An 18,591-nucleotide genomic window follows, 5' to 3' on the forward strand; every position below is an offset into this window, starting at 1 on the left:
ATATAAAATATAAAAGTTAAGGGGGGCTTGGCCAGCTTAGCAGGATTAGACCAGCAGCATCTCATGCATACAGCAACCTTAACTGCGCCTACCTGCTTTTCTGGTAAGCCCCTTTCTCGAGGGTCGATCAACGCGCCCCTTAGAGGACCCTTTACAGCCCTTACTCAATGTCTCACCTACCGTAGACATGGAGCTGGATCCTTGGCGGCCTCCAAAGAAAATGTACCAGAAATTAGGAACACTCGATTGACACCGGGGACGCTCTCACATAATATTTACACTAGATCGCACGCGGAAAACAACGATTTCGGGTGCTATAATCAGTTAAATACTCAAAATTTATGACGATTGTTGACATTGAATGTTATGACGACACATTTTTTTTGTTGTTGACGATTGTTCGGTATGACGTGTGACGGATGACGTTTATTTAAAGTGATTTGACAAGTTTGACAGTGCCGGAAGAAGAAACCTGTAAAAGCGCCAGGGAACTGAACGCGTTTATTAGAGAGCCTTCGCAATATCGAACGTTATTTAAATGAAAAAGAAAAAATATATAATATGGTCCGGGTGTGTGCCTTGCAAGACTTATAGCAGATTTCCACATTGCAGGTGCGTAAATGGTTCTTTTTGATATAAATGATTCTATAGTGGAATGCATAGAATCAACAGGCATGTATGTATGGCCGGCAATTAGATAGTTTAATGTGATTTTTTTAATGTAAATAGATGTTTTAAGAAATGTGTTAATCATTGCCAAAACTTGTTTGTTTTTATTTTGTCCACTGCAATTATCGCAGTACAGGGAAAGTTCGGATATTTCAGGAGAAATCCGTTGATAAGTAATTCTTACTTTCAGGTCAAAGATAGATTCTACGCCCAAGACGAAGGACCGATGGGCTCATCCCTTTCCCCAGTAATAGCAAACATCTTCATGGAATGGTTCGAGGAAAATGCAATAGATGCCTCCCATTGCAAACCCAAGCTCTGGCTTCAATATGTGGACCTTCATCATCTGGGACAAAGAGGAAAAAGCACTTCAGGAGTTTCTGCTTCACCTCAACAACTTCAGACCAACAATCAAGTTCACGATGGAGACAGAGAAGAACTCAGCTCTACCTTTCCTAGATGTCCTCGTTAAAAAGGTCGGTGGAAATCTACGAACTTTAGTTTATAGAAAACCAACACACACGAGCCAGTATCTTCACTATGAGTCCAACCATCCAGCAACCACCAAAGTAGGCATCATAAGATCCCTCTACAATAGAGCTCAAACCATCTGTAGAAGCGACGAGGATCTCAAGACTGAAGTGGATACCATCTACAAAGACCTACAACAGAATAGATATCCAAAGAAGCTAATAAGTAGGACCATCCAAAGGACGCGTCCAAATCAAATCAGAGACGAGGCCACCACGACAACCAGACTTCTACCCATACCTTACATTAGGGGTACATCGGAGCAAATCCGACGCATTGCCAGCAAGTACAATATTAGAACTGCCTTTAGATCTAGCACCACTATCAGAAGCGTGGTATCAAAGACCACACCAGATGGCCTGTTGGATACTAAAAATTGCGTCTACCAGATCCCATGTGAGTGCGGTGACTCATACATAGGTAAAACGAAGCGCCCCCTAGAAGTCAGAGCGAAGGAACATCGCAGCTGGACCCAAAGAGGAGAGGTTTCCAAATCCGGAATAGCAGAGCACGCGTGGCATAATAGACACAATATCCATTGGTCAGAAGTCAAGATTCTGCACAAGGAATAGCACTGGCGGAAGAGGAAGTTCGTAGAGGCAGTTTTCATTTCACAGAATCAGGGGATCTTCAGCCAGCCAAGCGTCGATGTACCCAACATCTGGAAGCCTCTACTCTCAGGACAGTGTAGGATCTAGAGAGAGGCGTGTCCTCCCCCCAACTCTTTTCACGGATGACTTTCCTTTCCACATCGCTGCACACATCTAGTATATAAGCCTAAAGAATAGTAGTTTGCTGTCAGTTTACACTTGATAACGGTTGGAGATACTTACCAACCGAAACGTCGTGTTACATTAAATAAATAAGATAATGCAAGTTCGACAAGATGTTTTTACTGTACCATTGTCTACCACCTTCAAAAACAGTGCAAACTTCGTTTGAACCTTTTTTTTCCCAAAGTCTCGTTCCACAGGAAACAAAAACCGTTTTTTGTTATACTTTCATATACCGTGAAATTGTAAACAGCTAATTTACGAGCATAATATAAAAGTATACTGTTTCCGTGTGGCGTAGTTAACACCTTCTGTAGATCAAAAGATGCACACATGAAATTTGGGTCGCAATTTTCTTGATCTTTTTTTAATTTATCACGACTGTTTTTGATCTCTTCTCTATGACGCAGATAGTTTTCTAAATCTGCTGCTTCTAAATTTTTTTCGCCTGTACTTAGGACCCTTTTACAAAGACTGCATTTATCTTTTTTTTACATAAACGCCTGGATTGTAACCTTAAAAACGTTGCTCTGCACAATGGATCCATTTTTTGCATTTTACAATCTTCCTTATACAATGTGTATAGATTTGAAAAATTTCAAATTTCAGAAAGCATGTAAAGTTTCTTTGTTTGGGAGCGGCAATAATGGGATGGCACCACTGGTATTTTATTAATAAAATCATTGACATGTTTAATAGATTGCTCAGATGTTCCAGCATTCCACTCAATTCACTCAAGCAATTGAATGGAATGCTGTTTATATTTTGGATACAGTGGATGAAAAAGTTAATTTTATTTCCACTAAATTAACTACCTTAATTAATAAACATGCACCTCTTAAAATAATAAAACAAGTTGGTTCTAAACCATACTGTCCGTGGTTTACTGGTAATCTAAAATTACTAAAAAGACTAAGAAATGATGCACTAAATCGATTTCGCCTTACACGTTTGCCTCAACATTGGGAATATTACAAACAGCTTCGTAATACTTTTACAACAGCATATCGCGCAGAAAAAAAAGCATACCTAAATATAAAATTCGAAAGTTGTTACTCTAGACAAAAGTGGGCTGAATTAAAAAAAAATTATGTTATGAATAGAAAAATAAATTCACTTTCGACTCATTTAAAAAACCTAACGAGATCAATTCACATTTTGTTAGCACAACAAATTCAAACTCTGCTCCTAACAAAGACCTTTTAGAATTTTACAAGAATAATAAAAAAGTCAATCAGGAATTCTGTTTCACTGAGGTAACAGAGGATACAATTTCCAATATTGTGCTTGGGATGAAATCGAAGGCTTCTGGAAGCGATGATATTAACAGTACTATTTTAGTATTGTGCTGCCCCTTTATCATTCCTTATATTAAACATTTAATTAACTATTGTTTACGATTATCAACATTTCTGAGTGCTTGGAAGTCGGCCATTGCTATTCCTTATCCAAAAGTAAATCAGCCTAATGACTATGGACAGCTAAGATCTATTTCTATCCTACCAGCTATGTCCAAAATTTTAGACAAAGTTATGGCAATGCAAATTTCTGTCTTTATTTCAAGTAATAATATTTTGCCAGAAAAGCAGTCAGGATTTCGACGTGGACATAGTTGTACAACTGCGTTGGCTGAGATTACAGACCGTATTAATGGGGAATTGGATAACAGCAAAGCTAGCGTTCTGGTACTTCTAGACTATTCACGAGCTATTGACTTATTAAATCATGATGTTTTGTTGAGTATTTTGGTTTATATTGGTTTTCGGTTTAATGCTCAATCTATGATTCAATCTTTTCTAAGTAACAGGACGCAGAGGGTATTAGTTGATGGGAAGTACTCTGAGGTAATGACTTTACACTCAGGTGTCCCACAAAGAAGTGTCTTGGGCCCCCTTCTTTTTACAATTTACACGTCTAATTTTATTAATTCTATTCGCCATTGTGATTATCATTTATATGCCGACGACACTCAAATTTTATACTCTTTTAAGCCAGAAAATGCGACAGAGGCTAACCTTAGAATAAATACGGATCTTCAGGCGCTTTGTGAGGTGTCCGAGGGTCACATGCTGAGGTTGAACCCCTTGAAATCGGTGGCTTTATTATTTTGTAATGATAAACTACGTGAAAATATCTTGAGTCAGTTGGATCTAAGTATCGGAAACGCTAATATTTCATTTAAAAATTCCACTAAAAACCTGGGTTTAATTTGTGACACTAAACTAAATTTACCGAACACATAACAGCTTGTATTAAAAAATCCTACTGCGCCCTTAAATCTCTTTTTCCTCATAGGCATTACTAAGAAAAGAAAACCAAAATTGAACTATGTGACGCACTCGTACTATTACACTTTAACTTCGCGGATAGTGTTTATGGTCCTTTTCTGGATACAACACAGGCCCGGAGAGTGCAAAAGGTTCAAAACTCATGCATACGTTTTATATGTGGCATAAGACGTGGACAACATGTATCACATAAGCTTAAAGAACTTAGCTGATTGACAATGTTCAATAGGCGTGTACTGCACTCGGCTTGTCTATTTTATAACATCATTAAAGTGTCCTATCTATCTCAGTAGGAAAATTGTTTACAGAACTGATGTTCATAATATAAATATACGTAGAAAGCACATCCTTACGATCCTCAAGCACAATAAGGACCTTTTTAAAAGAGGATTCTCTTATAACATAGCGTCAACCGTAAATAAATTTCAAGTTACTCATTTTAACACATCTTTATCCTGTTTCAAAAGAAGGATCAGACAGCGGCTTGTCAGTGAATGAGTTTTTATGGGCGTTTATATGCATTTCAGAGAAAATAAGATATTATATACATACAATTTTCTTTTATTTTTTTCTGACCAGAGCTTAATAGTTTTCCCATGTACTATCTCTGTACCGCTTAACATAATGGACCGAGTCATCTAACTTCATTAATGTATTGGGTTTTATTAGGCTTAGGTTAGGTAACTAAATGTAAGTACGGCTTAGAATTTGTCTACGGCTTTAACAGCTGACTATCAAGGCCATTTGTGTCATTTATATATTTGTTTTGTATTTGCAAAATTGTTATAATTAATTGGAACAATAAAATGATTTATTATTATTATTATTATTATTATTATTATTATTATGTCTTATTTTTTGGTGCACAGCGACCTCGCGAGTCTTTTTTAATCATTCCTGTCTTAGAAACGTTGTTTATGGTTTGTCGCAAAGACATTTGACTGATATCCAGGGTTTTTAGTATGAACTGCTGACAAACTCTGTTTTGTTCTCCTTGTACTGTTAAGTTATATGCTATAGTTTTTTGTCGCTTGGAATTATTATTCTTGGTACGTTTTCTTCCTATTTCTTTTTTGCTTCATACATTGAATTAGCAAACTTTTCTTTTCTTCATAGGTCTCAAGTTCACTTACTGATTTACAATTATTCTCACATTTTTTCCCAGCACATGGATTCGGCTTTACTGCTTTATTTACACCAGAACTCTTTAGTTTCTTTTTTTCTAGCCTTTTATTTGGTTTTTTTGATTTTATGTTTGGACAAACCAGTGCTAGCCCGATCACTGCTTTGATCTTCTGAACTAATGTCTTCTTCATTATTATCGTTATCTTCTCTGTCAATATTCATAGCCATTGCTTGTTTATCATCTGTGGATTCATTCCTCTGAAGAGTTGTCACTGTTTGCTAAAAGAGGAATGTCCTGACTGTAGTTTAGAATTGATTAGGAAATAATTTATTAGTGTTAATCTTAGCAAAGAATGTGTGTACCAGAAGAAGTTACCTTAGACTGGGGATCATAACTTTCTATACTTGAACTATATATTTTCCTCATTAGAAACAACTGTTCCATTTGGTTGTATAATAATAGGGATGTTGTCTTTATCAAGGTCGGTAGTTTCAGCGGCTCCTCCTGCTAATGGTTCATTGATAATAACTTCTTGATCACCTTTGGGTTGCAGAGATAACTCTGGATTTTGCTAAAAAATAGTCAATGTTTGTTAGATTTTGCATACGTCCTGTTAGAGTGGAGTTCTCACAGTTACCTTAGAAATAACACTGTCAATAACATTTTCGAGAATAGTGTAGGTCATAATTGTTTCTGGATCATTTTTAGGTTCGTCTCCGTTTGTTTGTGAATGTACCATAGCTTCAGGTCCCGCTAATTTATTAACAATAATTTCTCGATCAGGCTTGGGTTGAAAGGATAATTCTGGATTTTGCTAAAAAAATCAAATTTTGTTTTCCGTTTTTTCTACTTTATAAGATTGTGCATACGACGTATTATGGTTGGAGTTTTCGGTTGCTTACCTCAAAAAAAGCATTGTCATTAACATTGTCAAGAATAGTCATGGGGTCTGGAGCATCTTTAGATTCGTCTGCCTTTGTTTGTGGGAGTACCGCCAACGTCTAAAAATTTATAATTATTTACAATAATAAAATGGCACCGTTTGTTAATTGAACAACATTAATTTAGTTAATTAATTTTTCTAATTTATCATTATTACGCGAATTTAGTTTAAAAATAACGTACCTTTTGAAACATTGTTGTTCCTTCGGAAAACTCTTCGTTTGTCAGTCGCAATTTCAGGGTTTCAACAGCTTCTTTACTTTTAATACGCAAATTCAGACACCGTAAGCCCCTAGACATTTTTAGGATGAATAAATAACAGTATAACAACAAAACACACTAAAAACACGTCCGCTTTCCACGAGGAGGGTTAAAAAACTCATTTAGTTTGGTCGTTACGATTATTTAACAACCAACGTGTCTGATATACCACGATTTCCAATATATCGTAAGCGACAGAAGGATACGTTTATTTCTACAAATATTTGGGCGGTTGCGATATTTCATACCCTAATGTTGGCGCGAAACATAATGACAAACAAAACAAAAATATCGTAAGCGATAGGCGGATACGTTTATTTATAAAATATGAATATTTTGGGCGGTTGTGATATTTCATACCCTAATTTTGGCGCGAAACATAACGATTAAAAAAACAAAATATCGTAAGGGACGGGCGGTTACAACGAATAAAATGTAAGCGACACAAGCTTACGATATTTTAAATTATTTGGTGGATAATAAGTTTACTCTGATTGATAATAATCTAGCTTGCGATATTTTACATATTGAAGGCGCATACGATCGTAAATTTAAAAAATTAAATTATGACGTTCTGTGACCTTTGGCGCTAACGATGTTTTTCTAAGTCGATGCAGCTCACCTAGACAATTCCAGAAACACCAATATCGCAATTTTGCAAAAAATATCGATTACGATACTTTGCCTGGACACTGACGATAGAGTGGTGTGTTTTTTAAATATTGCGACAAAATTCAAGAACGTGTTCTTTGATTGAAATTAAGCAAAAAAAGTTTCTCTAAATATATTGATTTATTTACCTATTATTGTTAAGCCGGATTCTCACGAGTAGTGTATTTGACAAGTATACCAATACTGGCGTACTTGGTAAGTCAACCAATATATTTTGTCCTCCAAGTAAAAGCGTTCACACGACGTGTATGATTAACAATTAGACCAACAAGCAAATACGCTAGGACACTGGTTTATTGAACATTCCAGTGTAACCACGATGGATGGTCGACAGAGTATTTAGTTTATCTACATAATTCATTATAAAGAATACCACTTCATCATAAAAATATTACCTTGTCAATATTTATCCATCCGATATCCCTAAAAACCCCAAAATTCTTCTATACAAACAAATCATTCGTACCAAACTTCTGTAACTGAACAAACTGTTACAAAAACGCCTTTTAATTATTCCAAACTAAAATTCTTAGGAGTATCTGCGGCGCACCCAGGTGGTTCAGGATGCTTATATCTCTACAAGCATCTGGAAATAGATGCAATCCAAACGTACATTAGATAACGCTCTACAGGCTTTAAAAAAAATGGATAGTCTAGAAAGCCTTAAAAAAATATTTGTATATTGTTGTTTTTTGTGACCCGAAAATATAAGTTAATTGAGCACCTGAGTTTCATTTCACCCTATGTCCAATTAACTTATAGGTGGTCTAATATACTCTGCCAATATTAGACCATCCTCTTGGCGATAATAAGTGAAAACCTATTGCCCCTAAACATTACATCCACAAATATTAAAATGTAGTGAACCACAAAAAATATTTATTATAAACAATCGTATTTTTGGTTCTAAAACAGTAGTGGCACCGACTAATGATTCCATTATAATCAATTATAATCTGTTGGCCATGACAATCTGTAAGGGAACAAGTTATATTTTTGGTTTTGTTCTCATTAATTAATCTAAATCGATTTGGTACCACCAAGGATCTCAGGTTACTGTGTGAGTGATCAGCTGAATTAAAGTTGTCTCATCAGCATAAACATAGATAGGTCCAGGATGACAGCTGTGAAGATCATTGGCACAAACCAGAAAAAGAATAGACCCAGAAACAGAGTCCTACTGCTTGCCATGTGTCATCAACCTCAAAAAAAACATATTGACCCCTGTTTGATAAGTAGGTGCTTGAATTGTCAAATCTATAATGTACCAGCTTTTGAAGAAGTATGCTCAACACAATCAACAACTCTTGACAAATCCTTAAATGTTACTTAAGAGCGGAAACTGTCCTCAAAACCTTCCAGAATTTTGTCACATAAGTCCCCGACTGCTGTAACTTTTGAGTATTATTCTCCAAAGCCGTGTTGCTTAACATATAAAATAATGTACTGTAACGATATTGGGAACGCCGAGAATACCAGCAAATTCTTTGTCATTCTATGACATAAGTGGCATACTGCACGACGTCTCTGAACTCCCGCCTGGAAGGTCAGCAAATCTTCCGGAGTCATGGTCAGCCGAGTATGTAAGGAGCCGCGTCGCCGCTGGAAGACAGTTGACAGTTTGCTGAAGTTCGAAATATTGGCGCGATAGCTAAATCGGACCTAAATAGTAGCAGATAAATACCGTAAAAATAAATATTTCTAGTAGTCGTAAATGATAGTGATTAGTAGTCTAAGTGTGTAAATTAATCAATTGACTATTTTGGTCTATCGATTATTTTAATTCACACCTAACGAACGGCAAAAACGCTACAGAATTTTGCTCAAAGTAATCTTCTATTTGTATACTTCTCTCTCGGTTTTAATGTTCTGTCATCAATCTAAGCACCTGCGTTTGTATTGTAAAATTGCTGTCTAAGAAATAGTAAGTATTTTATAATTTTTCTGTCGTACGCCAAATAGTATACAAACCATTTGTATTTTTAGTTTTCGACCACGAAGGCCGATAATTTGTTTAAGGGTAGAATGTTTGATGACGTAAAAAAACATGTATAAAAGGAAATTAATTAATTTTAAAAAAGATACCTCCATTTATGGATCACTTAATTTATTATTCTATTCTTCATACTAATATTCGGTAGTAAAATCAAAATAAATTAAATAGAAATAATTAAAAATTATCTGTTTGCTATCAAATGAATATGTGCACTAAAATGATAATGATTGGCGTGTTATTAAGGCAGTGAATAAAATAAGGGCATGTATGTACAAAATAATATAATGAATAATAAATAGTAGGTATCTGTAGATACTTGTTTTAGGATTAGATCGTAGCTATTACAGATTCTACACTGACATTTCCTATTATTGGCCTAAACAAGCTTTCAAACAAAGATTCCGAATTACAACTAAATAATAAAGCAATTGACAAAAGTATTCTTAAAAACCGTTTCTTATTTTCCAAGTTTTTTAAAAATAAAGCATCTACAGCTTTTTCCTGCAAATTCCCTGCCAAAACCGCTTGTTGTTGATCAACATCATATAGCAAGTCACTCCTACATAAAATAATATTTTGCAAAAGTTCTTGCTCGTAAAGATCTAGATTAAGCAGCTTAAAATGTCCCATGTTGGTTCTTAAGCTTCTTAGCAAGTGGTTTTCTACCATTCCCGGCCAATGTATGATCTTCAGGACGAGAATACAACTCCAGAGACTTCCTAGTAACTTGTTTTGAGCGGGACGACTTAATAAACCAAAGCCTGAGTTGTATCGTACTTGTCTGATGGTGAACAGGAAAATGTGGGCGATAAGTTCGAAAGTTTCTGTAGGAGTTTTAGACGTCTGTATTATAGCGGTAGCATTTGGGGATCCATGGTTACTTTTAGGATAGATCCTAGGTTTCCGTGGTCCGCGTTCATCTTGTACTGCTAAAAATAAAATAAGAATATATAAATAGGAAAGCAAAGAGTTATTTTATCTATTTTATAATTAATAAGGATTAAAAAAGTGGTAACATTCGTAGACTTAATCAGTATATATTTAGGCAAATGTACATTTATGTATATGTTAGATTTAGGAGACTTATCAACTAAATTCTTATCCTTAATACAAATGAAAGGAAAATGATGAACTGATATTCCAAAAAAAATTAAAATTTTAAAAATAAATTTATAAAATTAATAGAAAAAAAATTTTAATTTAATCTTCAAAAACCCACGATAAATTAATCATACAAGCAACTAGGATTTAAATAGGAAAGTAACTGAAACAAACATTGCTGCCTTTAGAAAGTAAAAATAAATCTTTAATGCCCCTTTATATCCAGATTAGTTAAGCTCAAGCCCTAAAGTCAAATTTTGGTTGCAGCACTTGCAGCTATTCACACTTAACAAAATGACGAAAACCGAAAACATCCCATTTTAAGAGATGCTAAACCACTACTAAAAAAATCATCATCATCTTAACTGTAGCTGTGGTGTGCTGCTTTTTCTGAGTCCACAGTCTATCTCCAAAAACTTTATTTGATGATGTTCAGTTATTTTTCATTATACCAAGGCATCATACAAATCCATGAGCTTTGACTTTGGTATAAGTTCATCAGAACATATATCATTTTGTAGCTTAAGCCTTTGCTGCTCTACACTGTATACATTTTTTCTTTTATCACATTTTTACTCACAACCACTAAATACATGGATTTCCCATTCGACCACGATAAAGTGGGCCTCGTATCAGTATTTTGTGCCTGATAAACTAACTTTCACTCTTTACAATGCTTTCACATGAACGATATAAAACTAATTGCTTTGAAACTTTTCACCATCCTGATGTTTGTCCAGTTTTGTTATAATGAAACTTGCGTGAAACTCTTTTGGAGTGTATTTCGTGGCAATATAACCATCGTCTTAAAATGCCAGGTTGATGAATGGATGGTCGGTCGGTCCTACGTTTCCTTCCATAAATTCCATAGTTGGACTTCTCAGGTCTTGGACTGCGTCATGCAGATCCTATAATACACTACAAACATCTTAACTTCCTGAGAGTGTATATCGTGTTTCCAATATAGCCCGAAACTTTTTTTCTGTAAAGGTGAAATTTCCATACCGTAATCTTCTCATGTTAATGACTTAAAAAATATCAAATTATTAGAATATACCGGGTGGTGCGTCGCCGAGCGGAACATAGGAAATCCCACGTAAATTTTAAGGGGGTCAATTATTGGCTTCCCTGTACATTTTATAGAAAAAATTTAAGATAACTTTTTGAAGAGACCAATCTGGTAAACCCTCATGCAAATTTTCAATAAATTTTAATAAGCGAATCTTGAATTATTCAATTAAATGTAATTGCAAAATTACCAAATTTTCGGTTCAGGTAAAAACAATATCTACATTAAATATTTGAGACTTACAAAATATCTTTATAACTCTTCTAGGCAGTAATATGCTTTTTTATTTAATAAACCTTTCACAGAACAAAGAAAAATTTGTAGTGATACCCTTAAATGTCACCATATTCGTTTTGGAAATATTAAAAGAAAGCTTGTTTGCGTCACACCAATTTTTAACAAATTTAATTTTTTAAATTTAGTTCGTGCAATTAAGCCAAAGTCGTAAATCGACAATTCTTTCTTTGTTGAAGAACGTTAATATACTTTTTATCGCAGCGTTGTAAAAAGCTCTCTATTTTGAAAATTTGTTTGAGTTGCTTGCGTTTATAAGAGATGGCAACACCATGACACAATATTTTTATTATGGGCTTTGAAGAAGTAGAGTGTATTCTAAACAATCAAGACAAGATCACCTACTGTATGAATAAATAGATAGTATGTCACTTTGAAAAGGTTCAATCGGAATATGTAGGAAAATAGAAAAGTTGGAAACAGGCGCTTTGGAATAACTGTGATAAAAGACAATTATAAATCATTCCCTTTGTCATCTGCTGCTTCTACTTCTTCTCAACCCGTGTTTATCTACTCCTGGATGAAGGCCTCTTCTAAATCTTTCCATGCTCTTTTATCCCTAGCAGTCAGGATCCAATTTCTTTCTGCAACATTTTGTATATCGTCTTGCAAGTATCTCTGGGGCCTACCATTGGGTCTCTCTTGGTGTAACTTATGTGCCCATCTTTGGTAATCTAGCCCATCTCTATTTAAGTTGTACCACAAGTCTTCGTACATTAGTCACTTTAGTTCTCCTATAAATTTCCTCGGTGCGAACTTTATACTTTTTTAATTTGATTTTTAAATTTATAGGAAATATATGAAATTTAAGGATAAATCCTAGTTTGCCAAGGAGAGAAGCCCTATTTTTCTGGCGATTTCAGAAGATTGATTTTCTTTGCCATTCTCCATTTTATGGTCTAAATAAATATATTGAGAGACAACATCTAGGGGTTGGTCGTTAATAGTTACCTAGATTTTTTCTATACTCTGTGTTTAAGGTCTTCGCCTATGTTGGCAATGACGACACTATCGCCGGCAAATCGTAAATGGTTCAAACGCACTCCATCAATATTAATCCCGTGTTTTTGCCAGTCAACTTTTTTGGAGACATCCTCCAAGGAAGGAGTAAAAAGTTTTCGTTAGATGGTGTCTCCCTGCCTTACTCCTCTTTTGATTGGAATCTTGTTTTTTTTTTAAGTCATCATTTATTTGTACATAAAAGGAAGCGTTATTATAGATATATTTGATGACATTGAGTATCTAGAGTCGATCCTACGTAGTCTAGGAATTCCCGAATTGTCTAAGTTACGACAAATTCGAAAACCTTCTGGTAGTCCCCAAAGGCCAAATGAAGTGCTATATTATATATACTCTCTGACTTTTTCAATAGGAGTACGAAGTGTCTGTACGTGGTCGTTAGTGCTAAATACCTTACGGAATACCGCTTGTTCGACAAGTTGGTATGGGTCCAACTTATTCATCACCCGGTAGGTTAATATTTTTGTATGCAGTTCATATAAGCATGATAATAAGTTGCTAGGTAGATAATTATCTATGTTATTTCCACCTCCTCTCTTGATGGAATCTTCAAATCATTTGCACTCACTATGCATATTAATGCACCCACTCGTATTTCGTCCTCTTCATCGACCACTATTGATTATTTCTGCAGTAATTTGGACAGGTGTTACCTGTTCAGTGCACTCAGTGGGTATATCGGATCACGAGGGGGTGTAAGTATGTCCAATTCCCTGGTGACTTTAAAAACAAATCTGGCCGCCGCATTGGGAGAGTTTTTAGTGAGAACAATTTGAATTTAATTTCTTAATCCATTTCGTCTGTTAACTGGAATGCAATTCGGGCTGCTCCACAACCATTTTCTTTCTTTTATTATACATTACGTGATAAAATAAATATCTGCTTTCCCTTGGTTAGACTTAAATCCAAGAGACGACAACCATGGATCACCGCGGGACTAAAAACATCTGCCCCAGACTTCGCAAATCTATTGACAATCAATTCATCAGGTCTTATTTTCAGGATTATCGGAAAATTTATAGGCATCTGATAAAGGTCAGAAAGGAAACTGTATTACAATGAGCGCTTTGATTCGTCCGGCAACAGACAGAATGAAAGTTGGTTAATCATTAACGAATGTAGGCAGTCTTCTCGTCAGCGGTTGGTTGAATCGGACTTGGGGCCCAATGATTTCAATGACTATTTTTCTAATATTGCTGAGAAGTTACTGGAAGCAGTTCCCAGTGACGGCGATCCATGCAGTATCTTAATCGGAATGCTATCAACCAATCATTCTTTTTCCATCCTGTAGATGCCACCGAGGTCTTTGAAACAATTCAGTGCTTGAAGAATCATAGGTCTTCGGGCTCCGATGGTATCTCTTCACGCCTGCTGTCACTTCTGCCTGCGAGCGCTTTAGGTGCTTTGGTTTGGGTAATCAATCAGTCATTTCTTCAGGGCGAATGTCCATCCTGTTTAAAGGAAGCTATGATTACCCCTCTTCATAAGGGTGGTAGCTTGGACCGACCCTCTAACTTCCGTCCCATATCAATTTTGTCTATCCTCTCCAAGGTTCTTGAGCGGCTTGCAAAAAAGAAAATTGTCTCTTTTTTGACCAAATACAATGTGCTGTCCCCTAATCAGTATGGATTTCAGTCATCTAAGGGCACGCAGGATGCCATTTTCAAATTCTTGGAGAGTGTGAGTAAAATCTATGAACTCCAAGGAGGCTGCAGCAGCGGTGTTCTGTGATCTGTCCAAGGCCTTCGATTGTGTGGATCATGGAATACTGCTGTCAAAGCGTGATTTTTACGGATTTAGGGGAGTTGGTTTGGGGTGGTTGAAGTCATACCTGTCTGGCCGCATCTAGATTTTCGTCAAGGATAGCACATCTTAAATGTGGTGTACCTCAAGGGTCAGTGTTGGGTCCTATTTTATTTTTATTATACGTTAACGACTTAACCTCTCTATCACTGCATGGACTAATGGTTCAGTTTGCCGATGATACTACAATTCTGTGGCATAACAAAGATCAAAAAGTAGTCAGATCTCTCATAGTAGAGGACCTTCACAAAATTAAAGAGTGATGCATCTGCAATCAGCTTGTATTCAAATGTTGATAAGACTTTTGTTCTGGGATTTAAGTGTAATGTGGAGGGTTTTTTGTTTGATGAGCAGAGCCCACTACATGGTAGGAATTATTGTCGATTTCTCGGCCTCTTCATTGATGAGAGTTTAAGGTTTGACAACCACGTTTTGGGCCTTACTGCTAAACTTTCTTCTGGTTGTTTTGCAGTCAGGGTTGCCAGGCATGAGTTGGAGAGGTTGTTTGCTCGTTCAGTTTATTTCGCCTTAATAGACTCTCATATCCGTTATGGGTTGCCATTTTGGGGTTTGTGCTCCAAGGGACTCCTTTACATAATTTTTACTATTCAGAAAAAAGCATTAAGATATCTGTGTGGTGTTGGTCTGAGAGTCTATTGTAAACCTCTTTTTGTAGCTAAAAAAATTTTAACAGTTTTCTCACTCTTTTTATTGGAAACTGCAATACTCATACAAGTCCGTAAGTCCACCATCCTGCACCAGTCATAATACTCGTCAAGCGGGCAACTTATTTCTTCCAATCCCCACCTCCTCACTTACGAGAAACTCTCTTATATTTATTAGTCGTAAAATATTTAATCATCTTCCTTTTTCGATTAGGACTGTTACAGACCTTAAAAAGTTTAGGAGAGAACTAAGGAAATTAATCTTACCAAAAGCTTACTACAGCATTGAAGAGTATTTTAACGACTCATTTTAATATTTAAAATTAATTATATATCTGTTGATCAGATTTATTTTATTTTATTTTTTTATTATTCTTATTTTATGTTGATTCTCGCCTTTTCTTTTCTTCTTTTTTGGTTTTTTCTTTGATTATATAAAATATGCTTCTATGTACAATCAAAATCGATTCTGTATTCTGTTTTTGTCGTGTATCCTGTATAACCAAATAAATACTTGTATTATAAATTCTAGGATTAGGAAGCTTTTAGCACAAGTTTGTAAACTTAGCAAATAAACTATATTTTGACTTTGACTTTGACTCTATAACATGATAACTTCTGCATTTTGCCACTTAGTCCCGTTGGCATACCTTAAAATAAAAGTCTCATTGAATAGTATTCATCTGTACAAGAAATATTTGTTCTCTTTTAATGCAGGTCTAATAAAAAACACACCGGTAAAATAAAGTGGATTTTTCACTAACTGTATATAAGAAGCCTTTGCCGCTAGGAGGCCTTTAGACCAAGTCTGAATATTGGCGCGACTTTTAAATCGAAATAAATCGTAGGAAATAAATACAGTGTTACTACAAGTAATAATTGTAGTAGTCTTAAGTCATTGTGTTTAGTGCGTACATGTGTAATAAATCAGTGGACTATTTTTGTGTATTGAGACACTGGAAACTTACACCCAAATGAATAGTAAAAAAAATGCACGTCCTTTACGTTAGATTAATCTGCAAAGTCAAAAATTATGACATTGAAACCTTAAACCAAATTAATATCATAACTAGGATAAAACTTACCTGCTACATTCATATTTACAGCAAAGCAACGCTGTAAACGGCAATATGGGCACCAGTTTCTTCGTGCTTTATCGACAATACATTTACCATCACCGGCTAAAATACCCATTTTTAATTTAAAAACCAAAGACTACAAATTATTTACAATAGCATATTAAGAGTTTTCTGAGTTCCACTTAGAGTGATCAATGATATTATTTGTCAGGCGTATCTTTTTAAAATAAAAAGATGTGAAAACTTAAAACGTGACGTCAGGCAATATGTTCATTTATTTTAACACATGAAATAATAAACCAAAAGCAGGATTTCTGGGTTTCATTTCTTTTCTACAAGAACTATAGAAACAATAAAAGGATAAGTAAAATTAAAGCTTAGTTGGATAAGGGGTCTTAATTGCCAACGTTCGGCCTATATTAGGCCTATACATTAATAATATATAATTCCTTTTGAGAAAAATATATCTTTCTTCGGAGAATGCAGTTGTCACTATTAAATAATTTTAAATCCTTTTGGAAGTATATATCGTAACTAATTATCTGCCAAGTAACGTATATCTGGATGATGCATTTCTAAGGATGTAGAGAATATGGTTAGTCTTCTTGTCAATTCCTTTATGCATTATAATCACCTGACTGTCAGATTTTTAATCTTAGATACAACAAATGACATGAATTTGTAATAGTGCTCACTGCCTGGTGGCAGTGTGATGTGTTTGTTGAAATTCAAAACATACTTCTCAATATCATTCTGAACGTTGCAAAATTACCAATTCTTCTGCCAAAGGTCTTGGAAAATTAAATCAATATTCGATACGTATATACGCATGATTTTTCTAATAATGTATTTGTTTGTTATCTTATAATACTGAATTTATTTTAACTTTTTGTATTTTTAGTATAAATTACATCTCGGACATGTTTAATAGCAATGTATGGAACATGGAAACGTTCACAAGAATTTGGTGAGGTATTCCAAGAATCTATTATTATGAGGGTATCCAAAACCAATAAGTGATAGAAAGAACTTAAAAAGGACTGTCAAAAATGGGAAATATTAAATTAAATTTTCTATTCGATAATTTTTTAATAAGAATAAAAAAAAAGAGATACATCCTAATAATACATAAATTGATGTTTTGTTCAGAAAAAAATCACCTGCTAAGTAATATCATTGATGCCCGGTATAATATCTTAAACTCAATTCGATGAACACTTACAAATACATGTATAAAACACGTGCCTTCTCACACTTCTCTTAAAGAAACAAGAGCATCCGTCACAGCAATAAGCCCCATAATGTTTTCCAAAAGATCTATCGCCACATACCCTGCAAGGTACCGGAGTTGGCAAATTCCGTCCTATAGAAGTAGCTTTATAATATTATAAAATTTTTTCAAAACTTACTTACCCATTTACACTTTCAATTAAAAATCACCCTAACAAGACTAGACCGAAGACTGACCGTTGCCCTAAACCATGTCCAGATTTTATACTCGATTTATTTTTGTTTGTAAGCTCGTAATAATTGACAGGTTTCCCCATTATTGAGTTATCAAGGTGTCAACGGATTGAAGTGGCGATCGCAAGACCACGTTACCCACCTATCATTAAAGTTTTTTTTTATTTGAAATATGGATTTACTTACTTCTTTCATTGGCGTGCGAGCAGGTTGGTCAAGTAACTTTATATCGTTATTGTTTTGGATTATAAAGCTTGATTTTTACGGATTTAGGGGAGTAGCTTTGGTGTGGTTGAAGTCATACATGTCTGGTCGCACCCAGAGGGTGGTTGCATCTGGATTTTCGTCAGGGATAGCACACCTTAAATGTGGTGTACCTCAAGGGTCAGTGTAAGGTCCTATTTTATTTTTATTATACGTTAATGACTTGAGCTCTCTATCACTGCATGCACTAGTGGTTCAGTTTACCGATGATACTACAATTCTGTGGCATAACAAATATCAAAAAGTAGTCAGATCTCTCATAGTAGAGGACCTTCACAAAATTAAAGAGTTGTGCATCTGCAATCAGCTTGTATTCAATGTTGATAAGACTTTTGTTCTGCGCTTTAAGTGTAATGTAGAGGGTTTTTTGTTTGATGAGCAGAGCCCACTACATGGCGGGGATTATTGTCGATTTCTCGGCCTGTTCATTGATGAGAGTTTAAGGTATGACAAACACGTTTTGGGCCTCGCTGCTAAACTTTCTGCTAGTTGTTTTGCAGTAAGGGTTGCCAAGCATGAGTTTGGGGGGTTGTTTGCTCGTTCAGTTTAATTCGCCTTAATAGACTCTTATATC

The 18,591-nt window shown here is 35.3% G+C and overlaps 2 protein-coding genes across 3 annotated transcripts; both read right to left on the minus strand.

The window, feature by feature from the left end:
* Positions 1–5,796: 5,796 nt before the first annotated feature.
* LOC126744834 (uncharacterized) lies at positions 5,797–6,702 on the minus strand. Its single transcript, XM_050452384.1, has 4 exons — positions 6,513–6,702; positions 6,290–6,388; positions 6,025–6,201; positions 5,797–5,958 (listed from the first exon to the last, which is right to left on the minus strand). The coding sequence occupies exons 1-4, from the start codon at positions 6,627–6,629 to the stop codon at positions 5,797–5,799; spliced, it is 555 nt and encodes a 184-aa protein (XP_050308341.1). The 5' UTR covers positions 6,630–6,702.
* Positions 6,703–9,524: 2,822 nt separating this feature from the next.
* LOC126745211 (nuclear receptor subfamily 2 group E member 1) lies at positions 9,525–17,801 on the minus strand. Of its 2 annotated transcripts, none has more exons than XM_050452955.1 (4): positions 17,703–17,801; positions 17,512–17,652; positions 16,296–16,391; positions 9,525–10,184 (listed from the first exon to the last, which is right to left on the minus strand). In XM_050452955.1, exons 1-4 carry the CDS (start codon positions 17,704–17,706, stop codon positions 9,586–9,588), a joined length of 840 nt encoding a protein of 279 aa, XP_050308912.1. In that variant the 5' UTR covers positions 17,707–17,801; the 3' UTR covers positions 9,525–9,585. The 2 variants fall into 2 exon arrangements, with proteins under 2 accessions (XP_050308912.1, XP_050308911.1); XM_050452954.1 differs by having other exon boundaries at positions 9,525–10,187.
* Between the last annotated feature and the right edge of the window lie 790 nt (positions 17,802–18,591).

Source organism: Anthonomus grandis, chromosome 15 (genome assembly GCF_022605725.1).
Source record: "Anthonomus grandis grandis chromosome 15, icAntGran1.3, whole genome shotgun sequence".
NCBI lineage: Eukaryota > Metazoa > Arthropoda > Insecta > Coleoptera > Curculionidae > Anthonomus > Anthonomus grandis.